This window comes from Bombina bombina, chromosome 1, assembly GCF_027579735.1.
Source record: "Bombina bombina isolate aBomBom1 chromosome 1, aBomBom1.pri, whole genome shotgun sequence".
In the NCBI taxonomy this organism is placed as follows: Eukaryota; Metazoa; Chordata; class Amphibia; order Anura; family Bombinatoridae; genus Bombina; species Bombina bombina.
The window spans coordinates 102,770,952-102,795,244 of NC_069499.1; the positions used below are offsets into that span (position 1 = coordinate 102,770,952).

Here is a 24,293-nt window from a genome sequence, read left to right on the forward strand (position 1 = left end):
CCAAATGTACTGATTTCACTTTAAGCAATAAAGATCATATTCTGTCTTTAAAAAATTTATCACCAGAGGAATCTGACGAGGGGGAAGTTATGCCGACTAACTCTCCCCACGTGTCAGATCCTTTGACTCCCGCTCAAGGGACTCACGCTCAAATGGCGCCAAGTACATCTAGGGCGCCCATAAAAGACATGGCGGCAGTCATGGATATAATACACTGTCAGCGGTATTAGCCAGACTATCTGAATTTAGAGGTAAGCAAGATAGCTCTGGGGTTAGACGAAATGCAGAGCATACTGACGCTTTAAGAACCATGTCTGATACTGCCTCACAATATGCAGAAGCTGAGGAAGGAGAGCTTCAGTCTGTGGGTGATGTTTCTGACTCAGGAAAGATACCGGATTCTGATATTTCTACATTTAAATTTAAGCTTGAACACCTCCGCGTATTGCTCAGGGAGGTTTTAGCTGCTCTGAATGACTGTGATACAATTGCAGTGCCAGAGAAATTGTGTAGACTGGATAAATACTATGCAGTGCCGGTGTGTACTGATGTTTTTCCAATACCTAAAAGGTTTACAGAAATTATTACTAAGGAATGGGATAGACCAGGTGTGCCGTTCTCTCCCCCTCCAATTTTTAGAAAAATGTTTCCTATAGACGCCACCACACGGGACTTATGGCAGACAGTCCCTAAGGTGGAGGGAGCAGTTTCTACTCTAGCAAAGCGTACTACTATCCCTGTCGAGGACAGTTGTGCTTTTTCAGATCCAATGGGTAAAAAATTAGAAGGTTACCTTAAGAAAATGTTTATTCAACAAGGTTTTATCCTTCAGCCCCTTGCATGCATTGCTCCTGTCACTGCTGCTGCGGCGTTCTGGTTTGAGTCTCTGGAAGAGGCTTTACAGGTAGCGACTCCATTGGATGACATACTTGGCAAACTTAGAGCACTTAAGCTAGCCAATTCTTTTGTTTCTGATGCCATTGTTCATTTGACTAAACTAACGGCTAAGAATTCTGGTTTTGCTATACAGGCGCGCAGGGCGCTATGGCTTAAATCATGGTCAGCTGACGTGACTTTAAAATCTAAGCTGCTTAATATTCCCTTCAAGGGGCAGACCCTATTCGGGCCTGGTTTGAAGGAAATTATTGCTGATATCACTGGAGAAAACGGTCATGCCCTTCCTCAGGACAGGTCCAAATCAAGGGCCAAACAGTCTAATTTTCGTGCCTTAAGAAACTTCAAGGCAGGTACGGCATCAACTTCCTCTAATGCAAAACAAGAGGGAACTTTTGCTCAGTCCAAGACGGTCTGGAGGCCAAACCAGACCTGGAACAAAGGTAAGCAGGCCAAAAAGCCTGCTGCTGCCTCTAAGACAGCATGAAGGAACGGCCCCCTATCCGGTAACGGATATAGTAGGGGGCAGACTTTCACTCTTCGCTCAGGCGTGGGCAAGAGATGTTCAGGATCCCTGGGCGTTGGAAATTATATCCCAGGGATATCTTCTGGACTTCAAAGCTTCCCCCCCAAAAGGGAGATTTCACCTTTCACAATTATCTGCAAACCAGATAAAGAGAGAGGCATTCTTACACTGTGTACGAGACCTCCTAGTTATGGGAGTGATCCATCCAGTTCCAAAGGAGGAACAGGGACAGGGTTTTTACTCAAATCTGTTTGTGGTTCCCAAAAAAGAGGGAACCTTCAGACCAATTTTGGATCTAAAGATCTTAAACAAATTCCTCAGAGTTCCATCATTCAAGATGGAAACTATTCGTACCATCCTACCTATGATCCAGGAGGGTCAATATATGACTAGAGTGGATCTAAAGGATGCTTATCTTCACATTCCGATACACAAAGATCATCATCGTTTTCTCAGGTTTGCCTTTCTAGACAGGCATTACCAGTTTGTAGCTCTTCCCTTTGGATTAGCTACAGCCCCAAGAATCTTTACGAAGGTTCTAGGGTCGCTTCTGGCGGTCCTAAGGCCGCAGGGCATAGCAGTGGACCCTTATTTAGACGACATCCTGATACAGGCGTCAAACTTCCAAATTGCCAAGTCTCATACGGATGTAGTACTGGCATTTCTGAGGTCGCATGGGTGGAAAGTGAACGAGGAAAAGAGTTCTCTATCCCCACTCACAAGAGTTTCCTTCCTAGGGACTCTGATAGATTCTGTAGAAATGAAAATTTACCTGACGGAGTCCAGGTTATCAAAGCTTCTAAATTCCTGCCGTGTTCTGCATTCCATTCCGCGCCCTTCGGTGGCTCAGTGTATGGAAGTAATCGGCTTAATGGTAGCGGCAATGGACATAGTGCCGTTTGCACGCTTACATCTCAGACCGCTGCAACTATGCATGCTCAGTCAGTGGAACGGGGATTACACAGATTTGTCCCCTCTACTAAATCTGGATCTAGAGACCAGGGATTCTCTTCTCTGGTGACTATCTCGGGGCCATCTGTCCAAAGGTATGACCTTTCGCAGGCCAGATTGGACAATTGTAACGACAGATGCCAGCCTTCTAGGTTGGGGTGCAGTCTGGAACTCCCTGAAGGATCAGGGATCGTGGACTCAGGAGGAGACACTCCTTCCAATAAATATTCTGGAACTGAGAGCGATATTCAATGCTCTTCAGGCTTGGCCTCAGCTAGCGACAATGAGGATCATCCGATTTCAGCCGGACAACATCACGACTGTGGCTTGCATCAACCATCAAGGGGGAACAAGGAGTTACCTAGCGATGTTAGAAGTCTCAAAGATAATTCGCTGGGCAGAGATTCACTCTTGCCACCTATCATCTATCCATATCCCAGGTGTAGAGAACTGGGAGGCGGATTTTCTAAGTCGTCAGACTTTTCATCCGGGGGAGTGGGAACTCCATCCGGAGGTGTTTGCACAATTGATTCATCGTTGGGGCAAACCAGAACTGGATCTCATGGCGTCTTGCCAGAACGCCAAGCTTCCTTGTTACGGATCCAGGTCCAGGGATCCCAAGGCGACGCTGATAGATGCTCTAGCAGCGCCTTGGTCTTTCAACCTGGCTTATGTGTTTCCACTGTTTCCTCTGCTCCCTCGACTGATTGCTAAGATCAAGCAGGAGAGAGCATCAGTGTGTTTGATAGCGCCTGCGTGGCCACGCAGGACCTGGTATGCAGATCTAGTGGACATGTCATCCTTTCCACCATGAGACAGGACCTTCTACTTCAGGGTCCTTTCCACCATCCAAATCTAATTTCTCTGAGACTGACTGCATGGAGATTGAACGCTTGACTTGGAGAAGCCTCGCTTTGATAAAATCAGTCATTGATACCTTAATACAGGCACGAAAGCCTGTCACCAGGAAAATTTATCATAAGATATGGCGTAAATATCTTTATTGGTGTGAATCCAAGGGTTACTCATGGAGTAAGGTCAGGATTCCCAGGATATTATCCTTTCTCCAAGAAGGTTTGGAAAAAGGATTGTCAGCTAGTTCCTTAAAGGGACAGATTTCTGCTCTGTCTATTCTTTTGCACAAGTGTCTGGCAGATGTTCCAGACGTTCAGGCATTTTATCAGGCTTTAGTTAGAATCAAGCCTGTGTTTAAACCTGTTGCTCCGCCATGGAGCTTAAATTTGGTTCTTAAGGTTCTTCAAGGAGTTCCGTTTGAACCTCTTCATTCCATAGATATCAAACTTTTATCTTGGAAAGTTCTTTTTTTGGTAGCTATTTCCTTGGCTCGTAGAGTTTCCGAGTTATCTGCCTTACAATGTGATTCTCCTTATCTGATTTTCCATTCGGATAAGGTAGTCCTGCGTACCAAACCTGGGTTTTTACCTAAGGTGGTATCTAACAAGAATATCAATCAAGAGATTGTTGTTCCATCCTTGTGTCCTAATCCTTCTTCAAAGAAGGAACGTCTATTACACAATCTGGACGTGGTTCGTGCTTTAAAGTTTTACTTACAAGCTACTAAAGATTTCCGTCAAACATCTGCTTTGTTTGTTGTCTACTCTGGACAGTGGAGAGGTCAAAAGGCTTCGGCAACCTCTTTCTTTTTGGCTAAGAAGCATAATCCGCTTAGCCTATGAGACTGCTGGACAGCAGCCTCCTGAAAGAATTACAGCTCATTCTACTAGAGCTGTGGCTTCCACTTGGGCCTTTAAAAATTAGGCTTCTGTTGAACAGATTTGCAAGGCGGCGACTTGGTCTTCGCTTCATACCTTTTCAAAATTCTACAAATTTGATACTTTTGCTTCTTCGGAGGCTATTTTTGGGAGAGAGGTTTTACAGGCAGTGGTACCTTCCGTTTAAGTACCTGCCTTGTCCCTCCCTTCATCCGTGTACTTTAGCTTTGGTATTGGTATCCCACAAGTAATGGATGATCCGTGGACTGGATACACTTAACAAGAGAAAACATAATTTATGCTTACCTGATAAATGTATTTCTCTTGTAGTGTATCCAGTCCACGGCCCGCCCTGTCCTTTTTAAGGCAGGTCTAAATTTTAATAAAACTACAGTCACCACTGCACCCTATGGTTTCTCCTTTCTCGGCTTGTTTTCGGTCGAATGACTGGATATGGCAGTTAGGGGAGGAGCTATATAACAGCTCTGCTGTGGGTGTCCTCTTAAAACTTCCTGTTGGGAATGAGAATATCCCACAAGTAATGGATGATCCGTGGACTGGATAACACCACAAGAGAAATAAATGTATCAGGTAAGCATAAATTGTGTTTTTATTTCGATTTTGTGTGGCAGTTTTTGTTTTTAAATTTGACGCTTGTTTTGCACTTGGAGCCGGTGATATTGTGGTAATGTGTTTCTCGATGGTTTATCTTGTTTCTTTTCAATCTGGTTGCTAGTGGGAGCTCCTGGTTCTGGTGTCGTGAGTTACCTCAGTCAGTCTGAGGATATAGAGGTAGTGTTTTTATTTCTGATTTCATTCTGCAGTGGGGTATTGTACTTTTGTTTTCTAATTTGTTTATTCTGTGAACATTTTCAAATTCTTTTTGCTACTATGGAGACTGAACAAGTGGTGCAGCTACCTTAGTTAAATGTTTACTTTGTTTAGAGGCTCAGATTATGCCTCCTATGCAATTGTGTTCAACATGTTTAGATAAGACTTTACATTTTAAAGATAAAATCTATCCTGAGCTTGTCCAGGCCGTGCCTCAGCTTCCTCCTCAAACGTCCCTTTCTATTTCACATGAAGTGCCCTGCGATTCCTCTCAGCCTCCTTCTGGGGGTGTTTATCTACGGATTTTGCTGCACAAATAACATCTGCTGTGTCTGCAGCTTTATCAGCTTTTCCGGTTTCTGGTAAACATAAGAGGAAATCCAAGTATATTAATGTTGGTAAGGGTTCTGGCTCCGCTAAGGCTGCGTTAGTCAGTCTTTCCAAGAGGCTTCTGAGGGTGAGTTTTTATATTGATACTGTAATGACCAATGCTACAGATTCAGAGGAGATTAATTTCAGATTTAAGTTAGAACACCTCTGAGTGCTTTTAAAGCAAGTTCTTGATACTCCGTATGGCAGATATCATCACTCAGAAATGGGGTAAGCGGGGGATTTCTTTTTCTTCGTCCCCTGCTTTTAAGTAGTTTCCTGTTGCTGATGCTATTCGTGACTCATGGCACACAGTTCCTAAGGTAGAGGGGGCTATCTCTACTTTGAAAGAACTATCCTCAATAGGAATAGTTCTTTTATCCATATATCCTATGGACTTTTTTTTTTTTAAGAAAATGTATATTCATCATGGTTTGCAGTGGCAATCTGTTGCTAGTATTGCTACAGTTGCGGGGGCTGCATCTTATTGGTGTGATGATTTATCTAATCTTATCCAGGAGGAGACTACTATAGAGGAGATCCAAAATCGTATCAAAGCTCTCAAATTAGCTAATACCTTTATTTGTGATGCCAATATGCAAGTTCTTAGATTGGGTGCTAAAATGGTTTTACTGTTTTAGCTTGCAGAGCTCTGTGGTTAAAATCTTGGTCTGCAGATGCTACATCCAAGTCTAAGCTTTTATCTTTGCCTTAAAAGGGCAAAACCTTGTTTGGTCCAGGTATGGCTGAGATTATTTCTGACATTATTGGTGGAAAGGGTTCTTTCTTACCTCAGGATAAGAAGAATAGACCTAAGGGTCGTCAGAGTTCTAATTTTCGTTCCTTTCATAACTTTAAGGGACAGAAGTCTTCCTCTTCCAAATCGGGTCAATCAAAAGTCCTCTTGGAGGTCCGTCAACCTTGGAATAGGGGGAAGCAAACCAAGAAGTCTTCCACTGATTGCATATCAACATATCAACATGAAGGGGCCACCCATGATCCTGTAATGGATCAGGTGGGGGGCAGGCTTTCTTTTTTTCTGCAGGCTTGGATACAAGATGTCCTGGATTCTTGGGCCATAGGTATAGTTTTCCATGGATACAGAATAGGATTCAAATCTTGTCCTCCCAGGGCAGGTTCCACCTGTCAATATTATCTGCAAACCATATAAAGAGAGAGGCCTTCTTAAATTGCATAAAGGACCTATCATCCCTGGGAGTGATTGTTCCAGTCCCATTAGAGCAGAGCTTTCCAAACTTTTCATGTTGGTGACACACTTTTTAGACCTACATTATTTCGCGACACAGTAATTCAGTTGTACAAGCAAACAGGAGGTTAAACTAACTTGTTTTAAGAGATACGGACACATACATAAATTATATAATAACAAAATGTATTTACAAGTACATCCCAGCGCTGCAGAATCTGTTGGCGCTCTACAAATACCTGATAATAATAATACAAGTAACAGTATGTGCAAGAATTAATAACACCAATAGCTACTTACTATTTTAATGGGATGTATGAGGTTGATGGGATGAACACAGTTTCTGAATATTTGGTGGAATATTAGATAAAGACACTCGAATTTCATCATTAAGCATTTTTAAGCTTCCACTTCCTATCCATATATCAAGAGCAGCAATGCACTACTGGAAGCTAGCTGCAAAAAAAAACGGCACCGACTTCAGCACAGCGTTTAAGCTGCCGCCCTCAGAGCTCGGTGAGTCCGATTGACAACTGCCTGCACTACAAACACACTGCTGTCCCACTCACTGACTATACATGTAGTCATGAGCCGATTAAGGAGACTACACGTGCAGTCAGGAGCCAATGTGCCACCAATGGGAATAGTTTCAGTTCTCACTGAGCTTCGCCAATAGGTTAAGATGATCTGTGTCCCCCTAGGTATCAATCACGTGTCACGTAGCAGGCATGCGGAAAGTCAGAAACCAAAAAAAAAAAATTTACAAAAATTTGTGCTGAAGCAGGGACACACCTACACACTGCTGCCGACACACTAGTGTGTCCCGACACACAGTTTGGAAAGCACTGCATTAGAGGAACAGGGTCTAGGATTCTATTAAAATCTTTTTGTAGTTCCCAAAAAAGAGGGCACTTTCCATCCCATTTTGGACCGAAAGTGTTTAATCAAATTTCTCAAGGTTCCGTCTTTCAAAATGGAAACTATCCGGTCCATTCTTCCTTTGGTTCAAGAGGGTCAATTCATGACCATTATAGATCTGAAGGATGCATATCTTCATGTTCCCATTCACAGGGATCATTACCAGTATCTGAGGTTTGCCTTCCTAAACAAACATCCAGTTTGTTGCCCTTCCATTTGGCCTTGCTATGGCTCCCAGAATTTTCACAAAGGTCTCTTTTGGCAGTGGTCAAGTCTCACGGCATTGCTGTGGTGCCTTATTTGGACGACATCTTAATTCAGGCGCCATCTTTTCATCTAGCAAAATCTCATACAGAGATGTTATGTATTCTACGGTCCCACGGGTGGAAAGTGAATCTGGGGAAGAGTTCCATACAAGGGTATGTTTCATGGGAACAATTATAGATTCTCTGTCAATGAAGGTTTTTCTGACAGATGTCAGAAAATCAAAACTTCTTGCTTCATGCCTTTATCTCCAGTCTGTGATTCATCCATCAGTAACTCAATGCATGGAGTTGATTTGTCTGATGGTAGCTTCTATCGACATCATTATGCTCGGTTCTATCTTAGACCTTTGCAACTATGCATGCTCAGAAAATGGAACAGAGGCCATTCGCATCTTTTGCAGAGGATAGTTCTGGATCCTCTAAGAAGAGACTCTCTCTTGTGGTGGATGTCTCAGGATCATCTGTCTCAGGGCACGTGTTTCCAGAGACCTTCCTGGGTGATTGTGTCCACGGATGCCAGTCTTTTAGGCTGGAGAGCAGTTTGGGGCTCATTAAAGGCGCAGGGTCTGTGGACTCGGGAAGAGTCTTCTCTTCGTATAAACATTTTGGAGTTGAGAGCAATCGTCAATGACAGTTTGACCTCAACTAGCTTTGCTCCGGTTTATCAGATTTCAGTCTGACAATATTACTTCAGTGGCTTACATCAGTCACCAAGGTGGAACTTGGAGTTCCGTAGCAATGAAGGAGGTGACTTGCATTCTTCAGTGGGCGGAACCTCTAGATTGTCATTTCTCTGCCATCTACTTCCCAGGGGTAGACAACTGGGAAGCGGATTTTCTGAGCAGGCAGACTTTTCATCCAGGAGAGTGGGCTCTCCATCCAGAGGTTTTCACAATGATAAACCTTCAGGTGGTGAGGGGTTTCCGGAGTTGGATCTGATGCCATCACGTCAAAACGCCAAACTTCCATGGTACGGTTCAAGGTCAAGTGATCCTCAAGCCATTTTAATAGATGCTCTGGCGGTTCCTTGGATCTTCAATCTAGCATACCTATTTCTTTCACTTGCTCTTCTTCCACGAGTCATCGCCCGTGTCAAACAGGAGAGAGCGTCTGTGATCCTAATAGCTCCTGCATGGCCTCGCAGATCTTGGTTCACAGATCTTATAAGGATGTCATTTTTTTCCACCGTGGAGGTTGGCTCTGAGGAATGACCTTCTAATTCTGGACTCTTTCCTTCATTCAAATCTAGATTCTCTAAAGCTGACTGCTTGGAGATTAAACGCCTAGTTTTGGCTAGATGTGGTTTTTCTGAGAAAGTCATAGATACTTTGCTTCAGGCTCGTAAACTTGTTACTCAAAAGATTTACCATAAGGTATGGTGTAAATACCTTTATTAGTGTAAGTCTAAGGGGTTCTCTTGGAACAAAGTTAAAGTTCCTCGAATATTGGCTTTTCTTCATGAAGGTCTGGAGAAAGGTTTGTCAGTCAGTACTCTAAAGGGTCAGATTTCGGTATTGTCCATTCTTTTGCACAAATGTTTGGCAGTTCTCCCAGATGTTCATGCTTTGTTCAAAATTAAGCCTGTGTTTGGAGCCTTAACCTTGTTCTTAAAGTTTTGCAGCAGGCTCCGTTTGAGCCGATGCATTCTGTTGGTATTAAGTTGTTGTCTTAGAAGGTTTTCATTCTAATTGCTATTGCTTCCGCTTGCAGAGTTTCTGAGCTTTCGGGTCTGCAATTTGATTCCCCTTACCTCATTTTTCATGCTGATAAGGTGGTCCTTCGTACGAAGGGTTTCTCCCTAAGGTAGTGTCGGATCACAATATTAATTAGGAAATTGGTGTTCCCTCCTTTTTGTCCTAATCCTTCTTTCCAGAAGGAACGTCTTTTGCATAATTTGGATGTTGTGCCTGCTCTTAAGTTTTACCTTCAGGCAACTAAAAAATTTCAGAAATCTTCTGCTTTGTTCATTGTTTATTCTGGTAAACGTAAGGGTCAGAAGGCCACTTCTACTACTCTTTCTCTCTGGTTGAAAAGTGCTATTCATTTAGCTTATAAGACAGCTGGACAGCAGCCTCCTGAGAGAATTAACGGCTCATTCCACCAGAGCCAAAGAGAGAAAAACTAGAGCAGTCTCATCTTCTTGGGCTTTCAAGTATGAATCCTCTGTTGAACAGATTTGCAAGGCAGCCACATAGTCCTCTATTCATGCTTTTTCCAAATTTGATACTTTTGCCTCAGCTGAAGCTTCATATGGGAGAAAGGTTCTTATGTTCTTCAGGCGGTGGTAGGTTGTTCCAAACATCTTGGAAAACTAACCACAGTTTCTCGATTGAGATCAGGGCTCTGTGGGGGACATGCCATCACTTCTAGAATTCCTTGTTCTTTACGCTGAAGATAGTTCTTAATTTCTTTGGCTGTATGTTTGGAGTAGTTGTCATTTTGCAGAATACATTTGGCACCAATCAGATGACTCCCTGATGGTATTGCATTATAGATAAGTATTTGTCTGTACTTCTCAGCATTAAGAATAACATTGATTCTTTCCAAATCCCCATTTGCAGAAATGCAGCCCCAACCCTGCAAGGAACGTACACCATGCTTCACTGTTGTCTGCATACACTCATTCTTGTACAGCTCTCCAGGACTTCAGAGAACAAACTGCCTTCTACTAAGCCAAATATTTAAATTAACTCCTCAGTCCACAGCACCTGCAGCCTTTCTTATGCACTCCAGTTCCTGTTTTTGTGCATAGTTGAGTCGCTTGGCCTTGTTTCCACTTTGGAGGCATGGCATTTTGGCTGCAAGTCTTTCATAAAGACCACTTCTGACCTGACTTTTTTGGACAGTAGGTGTTCCAGTGTCCCACTGGTTTCTGACTGTTTGGAACTGATGGCACTGATGGACATCTTCCCATTGCAAAGGGAAGCAAGCATGATGTGTGTTTCATCTGCTGCACTGTTTCCTTGGCCGACCATTGTGTCTGATCTACTCAACGTTGCCTCTTTTTGTGTGCTTCTTCAGAAGTACTTGTACAGCACATCTATAAACTTTTTAATTTCTGCCTTGCAGAATTATGACCATTTAAAGAAATATCACACACATACACACACAAGCGCACACGCACAAATATTTTAACATTCATTTTAGTCACTAGGCAAGCATAGTTATGCATGTAAAGCAGTGTTTACATTTTTTCATTTTAACATTTTGTTACTTTAAGCAGCATAAATATTATGCTTTTCTGGCTGCTGCCCTCATTGCCACTCACACTCACCAGGGCTTTGAATGAATCTCAGATAAGATAAGGGTCACTATTTTTTTTTTCTTTACAAGAGTGCATGTTTCAGTAACTTAGTTGCCTTATATAAGGGCATATGTTGGAAGTTTGCGTGCTATAACTTTGTCACTATAACAGTGATAGTCACCTAGTATAATTCAGAGCTGCACTAACAACCCAGAGGATCCAAAATGGCCCCACTATAAGTTTAACCCTCCAATACAATAGCTACATGTTAGCCTCCCTTGCAGAGACAGTATACATTCCTTTATTTTTTTGTGTGTCCTACATAATAGCACCCCAGTCACTGCCACTGGCCCCAGAGAAGACTACACAGAAGCGCAATGAATGCTTTCTTTTCTTTTTGAGTAATAGCTTTTGTCAGAACAAATAATCATCAATTACTGTTGGGATATCACATCTGGCCAGCAGGAGGAGGCAAAGAGCACCACAACCAAGCTGTTAAAGGGTTAGTAAACCCCAACATTTTCTTTTATGATTGAGAGCGAACATACAATTTTAAGCAGCTTTCCAATTTAATTCTATTATCAAATTTTCTTCATTCTCTTGTTATCCATTGCTGAAGGGACAGCATTGCACTACTGAGATGAAGCTGAAAAGATCTATTTAGCCAATCACAAGAGACAAATGTGTGCAGGCACCAATTGGCAGCAGCTCCCACTAGTGTATGATATGTGCATATTCAGTTTTTAACAAGGGATAATAAGAAAACGAAGCACATTTGAAAATAGAAGTGAATTCAAAAGTGTCTTAAAATGACATGCTGTATCTGAATCATGCAAGTTTTGACTTTCCTATCCCTTTAAGTATCACTCCCCTTGCTACCAGCCCCAGTCATTCTCTTTGCCTTCGTCATGGAGGAGGTGAAGTTTTTGGATTATTCAGTGGGCGGAAGCTCACAATTGCGGTCTGTCTGCCATCCACATTCCAGGAGTGGACAACTGGGAAGCGGATTTTCTGAGCTGACAGACTTTTCATCCCGGGAAGTGGGAACTTCATCCGGAGGTGTTCTCCAGCCTAATCTCAAATGGGGAATGCGGAGTTGGATCTTATGGTGTCTCGGCAGAATGTCATACTTCCAAGGTATGGTTCAAGGTCAAGGGGTCCTCAGGCCGTTCTGATAGATTCTCTGGCGGTCCCTTGTGAGTTCAGGCTGGCATACCCATTTCCTCCGTTTGCTCTTCTTCCACGAGTCATTGCTCATATCGAGGAGGAGAGGGCATCAGTGATTCTAATAGCTCCTGCATGGCGTAGCAGGATTTGGTTTGCGGATCTAGTGGAGATGTCGTCTTTCCCATCTTGGAGACTGCCTCTGAGGAAGGACCTTCTACTTCAAGGTCCCTTCCTTCATTCAAATCTCGTTTCTCTGAAGCTGACTGCTTGAAGATTGAACGCTTCGTTCTGTCTAAGCGTGGTTTATTTGATTCGGTCATTGAGACCATGATTCAGGCTCGCAAGCCCTGTAACTAGGAAGATTTACCATACGATATGGCGTAAATATCTTTATTGGTGTGAATCAAAGAGCTACTCTTGGAGTAAGGTCAGAATTCCTAGAATTTTGTCTTTTCTCCAGGACAGTCTGGAGAAAGGTTTGTCAGCCAGTACCCTGAAGGGTCAGATTTCTGCTTAATCCATTTTGCTGCATAAGCGTCTGGAGGATGTGACAGATATGCAATCTGTTTTTCAGGCTTAGGCCTGTATTTAAGTCTGTTGCTCCTCCTTGGAGTCTTAACCTTGTTCTTAGAGTATTGCAGCAGGCTCCATTTGAGCCGATGCATTCCATAGATATTAAGTTATTATCTTGGAAGGTTTTGTTTCTTTTTGGCTATCTCTTCTGCTGAGAAAGTCTCAGAACTCTCAGCTTTGTGATCTTTCATGCCGATAAGGCAGTTCTTCGTACTAAGTTAGGTTTCTTGCCTAAGATATGGTGAGTCCACAGCATCATCAATTACTGTTGAGAATATCACTCCTGGCCAGCAGGAGGAGGCAAAGAGCACCACAGCCAAGCTGTTAAGTATCACTCCCCTTCCTACAAACCCCAGTCATTCTTTTTGCCTTCGGTGCAAGAAGGTGAAGTTTTGGTGTCTGATTTATTTCACTTCAATCAAGATTTTGAAAGCCAGAGTAGGTTTGCTCTGATCTTTCTTTTCAAGATTGGGTTTATCCGTACTCCACGTTGGTCTCTTCAGTAGGGCAGTAGTGGCTCTTAAGCAGTTAGGAACTTGTGGGGTGGGTCTCACTGCGTTTTTCTAACATGTTGCTGCCCTAGTACAGAAAGCCAGTGTAGGTTTATTCTGTCCTTTCTTTTCTCCACAGGCCTATGTGAGGAGTGGCTTCCTTTCATGCTGAGTGAGCTGTCCTCCTGCCAGACAGCTAGAGGTGCAGGTAAGTGTCATTTCTTTCATGTAAGTGGCAAGAGTCCATGAGCTAGTGACTTATGGAATATACATTCCTACCTGGAAGGGGCAAAGTTTCCCAAACCTCAAAATGCCTATAAATACACCTCCCATCTCACTCATACGTCAGTTTTACAAACTTTGACTTCGTTGGAGGATGGTGAAGCAAGTTGTGCTTGATTTCTTCTGTGAACGGCGCTTCTAAGTATTTTGAAGCCCAGTTCCTCTCAAAGTACAGTGTTTGAGGGATGTGAAGGGAGTATTTGCCTAATGATGCCATGTTTTCACCTATTGGAAATCTATTCTAAGGCTCTCTGTAAATTTGATTGTGGGGATTCATCTGCCACCTCCCTTTACAGATCGACATACTCCTCTACCATTACCTCTGCTGATATGTTTCAGTACTGTTTTGGCTGTCTGCTATATGTGGATGGGTGTCTTCAGGTAAGTACATGTGGCCCTAGTTTTACAACGGTTCAATTTACACCGTTTCAGAATAACAACCTTTTTTTCCAGTCATGTGACTGCTATTGAAAAGCATTGAAAAGCAGTGCATTTATTAAAACAGCCAGTAGGTGGAGCTGTCCGCTTGTGTTGCAGCAAAGCCAAGCAAGCTGAAATTAATCAGTTTAACCAGACCTGAGCTATCGAGCAGATTTCAAAGGAACAAGATCTTCTTGTCTATAAATCAGTCCAGATTGGAATGCATAGAAAGAACTGTTTGCAGAAAAATGCAAGTGAAGTCTGTGTTGTGTGATTATTTTATTAGGTTTATAATACTGTTTAGCAAATTTTTTTGTTCATTTAACTTAGTTTAATTATATATTCTGTGTTGTGTGATTATTTTATTAGGTTTATAATGCTGTTTAGCATTTAAAGTCTTAATTTCAAAGCTTTAAAAATAATGTATTAGATGTTACTTATGACAATTTTGAGAGGGGCCTGGAACCTATCCCCGTCACTTCCCATTGACTTAAATTATAAACTGGGTTTCAATTTACAATGGTTTCGATTTATAACCATTCCTTCTGGAACCTAACCCCGGCGTAAACTGATGGCTACCTGTATATATCTTTTTTTCCAACACTCTCAGCTATGTTTGGCACTTTATATTTTTTAAGTTTTAATATATATAGCATATATTTGCCATGAGTTAGGTCTATGTTTATTTACCTTTGCAGTCTAACAGTTTCAGCATGGAAAATTATGTTTGAGAGAAATGTAGTAAATTTTTTCTTACCTGAGGTTCCAGCTAGTTGTAACTTTGGTCATGTTTTTTTTAAAAAAAATTTGCGGGCAAATTAGGCTCGCGATGGTGCAAAATGCTTCTATTTATTGCGTCATTCTTGGTGCGATTCTTTTGCGTTTGTTGTGACGCGAGTCACACCATTTCTTGCGTCTTTGTTGACGCAATTTTTTGGGCGCGAAGTCACGCCTGTTCTGACGCGAATCGTGTCATTTCCTGTTAACCTTGGCGCCAAAAGGGTTTTTTCTCAGCATTTGCGTCATCTTTGTTGGCGTCATTTTTGCCTCAAAATTTTTTGGTATATTAAGTCTCTCCTTCTTTTGCTTTCTGCTTTCATTTGTTACAGAGGGCTATGATATTTACTTTTGTTTTTCATATAAGCATTTTTTCCCATTCTGAAATTGCTATTTTGTGGAAATTGGATATTTCGTTTAAATGTTATTTTTCTTTTTTGTTACATTTTTCAAGATGTCTCAAACTGATCTTGCCTCTGATGTTACTGTAGAAACTATTCTGCCCGTACACAATTTCCACCAAAGCTAAGTGTGTATTGTTTAATTAACACTTGTTATGTTTTATTATTCATGCTAATAATGTTTCTATAGTACATATACATCTACTGTTTTACCTTCAAAGTCTAATGTATATGAAATTACTGTTGATATTAAGGATTATATTGCAAAAGACATAGAGAAAGCTATGACTGCTATTTTACCTTCACATTTACGTAAACGATCTCTCCTAACTTCTCATAAACCTATGAAGTTTTTATTGATCAACAGCATACTGTAGTATTTCTGCTGATGTGGTTTTCTCTGACTCAGAGGATCCTATTTCAGAGACTGAATTGAAAGTTTGATTTAGCAAAATCAATGTATTCATTCTTTATTAAAGGGCCATTATACACTCATTTTTCTTTCATGTAATTAGCAAGAGTCCATGAGCTAGTGACGTATGGGATATACATTCCTACCAGGAGGGGCAAAGTTTCCCAAACCTCAAAATGCCTATAAATACACCCCTCACCACACCCACAATTCAGTTTTACAAACTTTGCCTCCTATGGAGGTGGTGAAGTAAGTTTGTGCTAGATTCTACGTTGATATGCGCTCCGCAGCAAGTTGGAGCCCGGTTTTCCTCTCAGCGTGCAGTGAATGTCAGAGGGATGTGAGGAGAGTATTGCCTATTTTGAATGCAGTGATCTCCTTCTACGGGGTCTATTTCATAGGTTCTCTGTTATCGGTCGTAGAGATTCATCTCTTACCTCCCTTTTCAGATCGACGATATACTCTTATTTATATACCATTACCTCTGCTGATGTTCGTTTCAGTACTGGTTTGGCTTTCTACAAACTTGTAGATGAGTGTCCTGGGGTAAGTAAATCTTATTTTCTGTGACACTCTAAGCTATGGTTGGGCACTTTGTTTATAAAGTTCTAAATATATGTATTCAAACATTTATTTGCCTTGACTCAGGATGTTCAACATTCCTTATTTTCAGACAGTCAGTTTCATATTTGGGATAATGCATTTGAATCAATCATTTTTTCTTACCTTAAAAAAATTGACTCTTTTTCCCTGTGGGCTGTTAGGCTCGCGGGGGCTGAAAATGCTTCATTTTATTGCGTCATTCTTGGCGCTAACTTTTTTGGCGCAAAAAATCTTTTCTGTTTCCGGCGTCATACGTGTCGCCGGAAGTTGCGTCATTTTTTTTTGACGTCCTTTTGCGCCAAAAATGTCGGCGTTCCGGATGTGGCGTCATTTTTGGCGCCAAAAAGCATTTAGGCGCCAAATAATGTGGGCGTCTTATTTGGCGCTAAAAAATATGGGCGTCGCTTTTGTCTCCACATTATTTAAGTCTCATTTTTTCTTTGCTTCTGGTTGCTAGAAGCTTGTTTATTGGCATTTTTTCCCATTCCTGAAACTGTCATTTAAGGAATTTAATCAATTTTGCTTTATATGTTGTTTTTTCTCTTACATATTGCAAGATGTCTCACGTTGCATCTGAGTCAGAAGATACTTCAGGAAAATCGCTGTCTAGTGCTGGAACTACCAAAGCTAAGTGTATCTGCTGTAAACTTTTGGTAGCTATTCCTCCGGCTGTTGTTTGTATTAATTGTCATGACAAACTTGTTAATGCAGATAATATTTCCTTTAGTAATGTACCATTGCCTGTTGCAGTTCCTTCAACATCTAAGGTGCAGAATGTTCCTGATAACATAAGAGATTTTGTTTCTGAATCCATCAAGAAGGCTATGTCTGTTATTTCTCCTTCTAGTAAACATGAACAATCTTTTAAAACTTCTCTTTCTACAGATGAATTTTTAAATGAACATCATTCTGATTCTGATGACTCTTCTGGTTCAGAGAATTCTGTCTCAGAGATTGATGCTGATAAATCTTCATATTTATTTAAAATGGAATTTATTCGTTCTTTACTTAAAGAAGTACTAATTGCTTTAGAAATCGAGGATTCTGGTCCTCTTGATACTAATTCTAAACGTTTAGATAAGGTCTTTAAATCTCCTGTGGTTATTCCAGAAGTTTTTCCTGTTCCTAATGCTATTTCTGAAGTAATTTCCAGAGAATGGGATAAATTGGGTAATTCATTTACTCCTTCTAAACGTTTTAAGCAATTATATCCTGTGCCGTCTGACAGATTAGAATTTTGGGACAAAATCCCTAGAGTTGATGGGGCTATTTCTACCCTTGCTAAACGTACTACTATTCCTACGTCAGATGGTACTTCGTTTAAGGATCCTTTAGATAGGAAAATTGAATCCTTTCTAAGAAAAGCTTATCTGTGTTCAGGTAATCTTCTTAGACCTGCTATATCATTGGCTGATGTTGCTGCAGCTTCAACTTTTTGGTTGGAAACTTTAGCGCAACAAGTAACAGATCATGATTCTCATAATATTATTCTTCTTCTTCAACATGCTAATAATTTTATCTGTGATGCCATTTTTGATATTATCAGAGTTGATGTCAGGTTTATGTCTCTAGCTATTTTAGCTAGAAGAGCTTTATGGCTTAAAACTTGGAATGCTGATATGGCTTCTAAATCAACTCTACTTTCCATTTCTTTCCAGGGTAACAAATTATTTGGTTCTCAGTTGGATTCTATTATCTCAACTGTTACTGGTGGGAAAGGAACTTTTTTACCACAGGATAGAAAATCTAAGGGTAAAAACAGGGCTAATAATCGTTTTCGTTTCAACAAAGAACAAAAGCCTGATCCTTCATCCTCAGGAGCAGTTTCAGTTTGGAAACCATCTCCAGTCTGGAATAAATCCAAGCCTTCTAGAAAGGCAAAGCCAGCTTCTAAGTCCACATGAAGGTGCGGCCCTCATTCCAGCTCAGCTGGTAGGGGGCAGGTTACGTTTTTTCAAAGAAATTTGGATCTATTCTGTTCACAATCTTTGGATTCAGAACATTGTTTCAGAAGGGTACAGAATTGGTTTCAAGATGAGACCTCCTGCAAAGAGATTTTTTCTTTCCCGTATCCCAGTAAATCCAGTGAAAGCTCAAGCATTTCTGAATTGTGTTTCAGATCTAGAGTTGGCTGGAGTAATTATGCCGGTTCCAGTTCTGGAACAGGGGATAGGGTTTTATTCAAATCTCTTCATTGTACCAAAGAAGGAGAATTCCTTCAGACCAGTTCTGGATCTAAAAATATTGAATCGTTATGTAAGGATACCAACGTTCAAAATGGTAACTGTAAGGACTATCTTGCCTTTTGTTCAACAAGGGCATTATATGTCCACAATAGATTTACAGGATGCATATCTGCATATTCCGATTCATCCAGATCATTATCAGTTCCTGAGATTCTCTTTTCTGGACAAGCATTACCAGTTTGTGGCTCTGCCGTTTGGCCTAGCTACAGCTCCAAGAATTTTTTACAAAGGTTCTCGGTGCCCTTCTGTCTGTAATCAGAGAACAGGGTATTGTGGTATTTCCTTATTTGGACGATATCTTGGTACTTGCTCAGTCTTTACATTTAGCAGAATCTCATACGAATCGACTTGTGTTGTTTCTTCAAGATCATGGTTGGAGGATCAATTCACCAAAAAGTTCATTGATTCCTCAGACAAGGGTAACCTTTCTGGGTTTCCAGATAGATTCAGTGTCCATGACTCTGTCTTTAACTGGCAAGAGACGTCTAAAATTGATTTCAGCTTGTCAAAACCTTCAGTCACAATCATTCCCTTCGGTAGCCTTATGCATGGAAATTCTAGGTCTTATGACTGCTGCATCGGACGCGATCCCCTTTGCTCGTTTTCACATGCGACCTCTTCAGCTCTGTATGCTGAATCAATGGTGCAAGGATTACACAAAGATATCTCAATTAATATCTTTAAAACCGATTGTACGACACTCTCTAACGTGGTAGACAGATCACCATCGTTTAATTCAGGGGGCTTCTTTTGTGCTTCCGACCTGGACTGTAATTTCAACAGATGCAAGTCTCACAGGTTGGGGAGCTGTTTGGGGGTCTCTGACAGCACAAGGGGTTTGGGAATCTCAGGAGGTGAGATTACCAATCAATATTTTGGAACTCCGTGCAATTTTCAGAGCTCTTCAGTCATGGCCTTTTCTAAAGAGAGAATCGTTCATTTGTTTTCAGACAGACAATGTCACAACTGTAGCATACATCAATCATCAAGGAGAGGGACTCACAGTCCTCTGGCTATGAAAGAAGTATCTCGAATACTGGTATGGGCGGAATCCAGCTCCTGTCTAGTTTCTGCGGTTCATATCCCAGGTATAGACAATTGGGAAGCGGATTATCTCAGCCGCCAAACGTTACATCCGGGCGAATGGTCTCTTCACCCAGAGGTATTTCTTCAGATTGTTCAAATGTGGGAGCTTCCAGAAATAGATCTGATGGCCTCTCATCTAAACAAGAAACTTCCCAGGTATCTGTCCAGATCCCGGGATCCTCAGGCGGAAGCAGTGGATGCATTATCACTTCCTTGGAAGTATCATCCTGCCTATATCTTTCCGCCTCTAGTTCTTCTTCCAAGAGTAATCTCCAAGATTCTGAAGGAATGCTCGTTTGTTCTGCTGGTAGCTCCGGCATGGCCTCACAGGTTTTGGTATGCGGATCTTGTCCGGATGGCCTCTTGCCATCCGTGGACTCTTCCGCTACGACCAGACCTTCTGTCGCAAGGTCCTTTTTTCCATCAGGATCTCAAATCCTTAAATTTAAAGGTATGGAGATTGAACGCTTGATTCTTGGTCAAAGAGGTTTCTCTGACTCTGTGATTAATACTATGTTACAGGCTCGTAAATCTGTATCCAGAGAGATATATTATAGAGTCTGGAAGACTTATATTTCTTGGTGTCTTTCTCATCATTTTCTTGGCATTCTTTTAGAATTCCGAGAATTTTACAGTTTCTTCAGGATGGTTTAGATAAAGGTTTATCCGCAAGTTCTTTGAAAGGACAAATCTCTGCTCTTTCTGTTCTTTTTCACAGAAAGATTGCTAATCTTCCTGATATTCATTGTTTTGTACAAGCTTTGGTTCGTATAAAACCTGTCATTAAGTCAATTTCTCCTCCTTGGAGTTTGAATTTGGTTCTGGGGGCTCTTCAAGCTCCTCCGTTTGAACCTATGCATTCATTGGACATTAAATTACTTTCTTGGAAAGTTTTGTTTCTTTTAGCAATCTCTTCTGCCAGAAGAGTCTCTGAATTATCTGCTCTTTCTTGTGAGTCTCCTTTTCTGATTTTTCATCAGGATAAGGCGGTGTTTTGCGAACTTCTTTTGAATTTTTACCTAAAGTTGTGAATTCCAACAACATTAGTAGAGAAATTGTGGTTCCTTCATTATGTCCTAATCCTAAGAATTCTAAGGAGAAATCGTTGCATTCTTTGGATATTGTTAGAGCTTTGAAATATTATGTTGAAGCTACTAAGTCTTTCCGAAAGACTTCTAGTCTATTTGTTATCTTTTCCGGTTGTAGAAAAGGCCAGAAAGCTTCTGCCATTTCTTTGGCATCTTGGTTGAAATCTTTAATTCATCTTGCCTATGTCGAGTCGGGTAAAACTCCGCCTCAAAGGATTACAGCTCATTCTACTAGGTCAGTTTCTACTTCCTGGGCGTTTAGGAATGAAGCTTCGATTGATCAGATTTGCAAAGCAGCAACTTGGTCCTCTTTGCATACTTTTACTAAATTCTACCATTTTTATGTATTTTCTTCTTCTGAAGCAGTTTTTGGTAGAAAAGTACTTCAGGCAGCGGTTTCAGTTTGAATCTTCTGCTTATGTTTTTCATTAAACTTTATTTTGGGTGTGGATTATTTTCAGCAGGAATTGGCTGTCTTTATTTTATCCCTCCCTCTCTAGTGACTCTTGCGTGGAAAGATCCACATCTTGGGTAATCATTATCCCATACGTCACTAGCTCATGGACTCTTGCTAATTACATGAAAGAAAACATAATTTATGTAAGAACTTACCTGATAAATTCATTTCTTTCATATTAGCAAGAGTCCATGAGGCCCGCCCTTTTTTGTGGTGGTTATGATTTTTGTATAAAGCACAATTATTCCAATTCCTTATTTTATATGCTTCGCACTTTTTTCTTATCACCCCACTTCTTGGCTATTCGTTAAACTGAATTGTGGGTGTGGTGAGGGGTGTATTTATAGGCATTTTGAGGTTTGGGAAACTTTGCCCCTCCTGGTAGGAATGTATATCCCATACGTCACTAGCTCATGGACTCTTGCTAATATGAAAGAAATTAATTTATCAGGTAAGTTCTTACATAAATTATGTTTTTCTTTGCATAAATGTTTTGTAGATGATCTATTTATATAGCCCATCAAGTTGTTTTTTTTTTAATGTATAGTTTTGCTTATTTTTAAATAACATTGCTCTGATTTTCAGACTCCTAACCAAGCCCCAAAGTTTTATGTGAATACTGTCAGCTACCTTCTCCAGCTTGCTGCTGTTTGTTTAAAGGGTCTTTTCATATGCAAAAGAAGGGGGAGGGGGGAGTGTCTGATATTTCCCACTTTCAGTGGGCTTTCCAGCTACCTTTTCAACATAGCTAAACTGTGAGCTTCTAAGTAAGTTTTTAAACAGTTTTATACTGGATTTTTATATCAGTATCTGTGCATCTTATTCTTTATAGTAGTGTCTATTACATGCAGTTATATGAAAATGAGTGTATACTGTCCCTTTAAGGAAGTATTGTTTACTTTGAGTATTAAGGAATCTAGTCCTCTTGATAACAAAAATAGCAAATGTTTGAATTCTGTTTTTTTAAGCTTCTGAGATAACTCTTGAAGTTTTTCTTATTCCAGATGCTATCTATCATACGTTTAGTAAGGAAACTAAACTTAGTGCTTCTTTTTACCTTTCTTCTAGGTTTTAAAAGCTATATCCTTTACCTTTGGCTAATTTAGTGTTTTTAGGTATAAGTCCCTAAAGGTGGGGCTATTTCTTCTCTTGTCGAATTTACTTCTATCCTATGGAAGATATTTCTTCTTTTATGGATCTTTTAGAAGCATATTTACATGGCTGGGGAGTCTTTGCCTTCTCCTGGTGGCCAGGTTCAGTATTTCCCACAAGTAAGGAATGCAGCTGTGGACTCTTCCCATACAGATGGAAATTAAATTATCAAGTAAGCATAATTATGTTTTTAAGGAAGCACAATGGATTTTCACACTCTGCACTAGACATCCTCTTGGTATTAATATGGAATCCTATGTGAATGTATTAATTTAGTTCCTGATTATCTGTTTACCTTATTTTTCCTCTACCTCTTATATATAAATTGATGTAGCCCTGCATATAGCACATTTAGTTAGAATCTATTGACATTTTACTGTGTGCCTTTTTCTACATAATGACAGGAAGGAGTTTTACATATTTTTTTTTAATGATTTATATTACCTTTAAAAGGCGAAGCCAGTATGTGCAGTACATAGTGGTGAATAAGTGTGGCGGACCTTCACGGCACGTCTGCTGTTTTCTGCACTGTTGGAATATCCTTCAATGTTCTGTGAGCCCTATACCTATCTGTTTTATCATATGGATCTATCGCTTTTTTGTGAGGAGTTGCCACAGACTTTCTGCTTCTACATTTGCAATGCCGATGCCTTTGGAGAAAGTGGTGCTCTGACACATCCTGCATCAAGGTTGCAGTCACCTCCAGTATAGCTTCTAGACCTGAAGTGTCAGATGGTGGGGATAAAGAGAGAAAGGCATAAAGGATGCCGATTAGTCATGTAGATTTGGAGACTGATTTCCGCTTGTGGAAGTGCAATGCACAATGATCTCTGAAAATTCAGAGCTTAGTGTGTTGCACATTCACAAGAAGAAATCAGACTCCAAATACAGCCGAATGTCGTGATTGGCCACCACCTTCCACATTTGTAGGCATCAGAACCTCCAAATGCACATACTGATTACTTTTGTATATTCCTGGTAGGGAAGGTTTTAGTAACTGACATAAATTCCCTCTATGTAAAGGAATCCTAAAAATTTAAATTTTCGCTGTCTCAGACGTTTCATCAGATTAGCCAGGCCTGCTAAAAATATGGATCATCATTTTGTTTGCAGAAACTTAATTGGGATGATTTGGCTTCAAAAAAAGTACCTGCCCCATTTAAACCCGTAATTAAGGATGAGCTTGATGTTGGGAATTTTGCTGAAGAGTTTACAGATATGGATCCAACATACTCCCCTGCTGCTTTGCCTTTGAATGCTGACAGAATATTTCAGGTAAGGAAAGCTTATATTAATAAACTATGTATGTTTAATTAGAGGCTACAAACAACCAATGATTTTGGCTAAATACCTTGATTTTAAAATAGTCATACAATTATGATCTCTTTGCATAAAGGATGCATTAAGAACAATGTTTTTATCTCTGCCCATTAAAGAGGCTTAACATGGATCTCTAACATAGAGTAAAGGGAACCTGTGTTTTTGCAGATTTAGCAGCTTATGGTATAACGTATGTCAATGAGAAACATTCTATAATAGATGCAAGAAGTGCCAGTTTGATTGTTACTTGAATTTGCATTGAAAATATATATTTCTTTCATGTAATTAGCAAGAGTCCATGAGCTAGTGACGTATGGGATATACATTCCTACCAGGAGGGGCAAAGTTTCCCAAACCTCAAAATGCCTATAAATACACCCCTCACCACACCCACAAATCAGTTTTACAAACTTTGCCTCCTATGGAGGTGGTGAAGTAAGTTTGTGCTAGATTCTACGTTGATATGCGCTCCGCAGCAGGTTGGAGCCCGGTTTTCCTCTCAGCGTGCAATGAATGTCAGAGGGATGTGAGGAGAGTATTGCCTATTTGAATTCAATGATCTCCTTCTACGGGGTCTATTTCATAGGTTCTCTTTTATCGGTCGTAGAGATTCATCTCTTACCTCCCTTTTCAGATCGACGATATACTCTTATATATACCATTACCTCTACTGATTCTCGTTTCAGTACTGGTTTGGCTTTCTACTACATGTAGTTGAGTGTCCTGAGGTAAGTAAGTCTTATTTTCTGTGACACTCTAAGCTATGGTTGGGCACTTTTATATAAAGTTCTAAATATATGTATTCAAACATTTATTTGCTTTGACTCAGGATGTTCAACGTTCCTTATTTCAGACAGTCAGTTTCATATTTGGGATAAT

The 24,293-nt window shown here is 40.6% G+C and overlaps 1 protein-coding gene across 3 annotated transcripts in view; it reads left to right on the top strand.

The window, feature by feature from the left end:
* RPS6KA5 (ribosomal protein S6 kinase A5) overlaps nt 1-24,293 on the top strand; it is a 589,637-nt gene that overhangs the window by 260,240 nt on the left and 305,104 nt on the right. For all 3 annotated transcript variants that reach the window (XM_053697560.1, XM_053697561.1, XM_053697559.1), the window contains exon 9: nt 23,208-23,369. In XM_053697560.1, the coding sequence (XP_053553535.1) occupies nt 23,208-23,369 (162 nt within the window). The remainder of the gene's footprint in view (nt 1-23,207; nt 23,370-24,293) is intronic.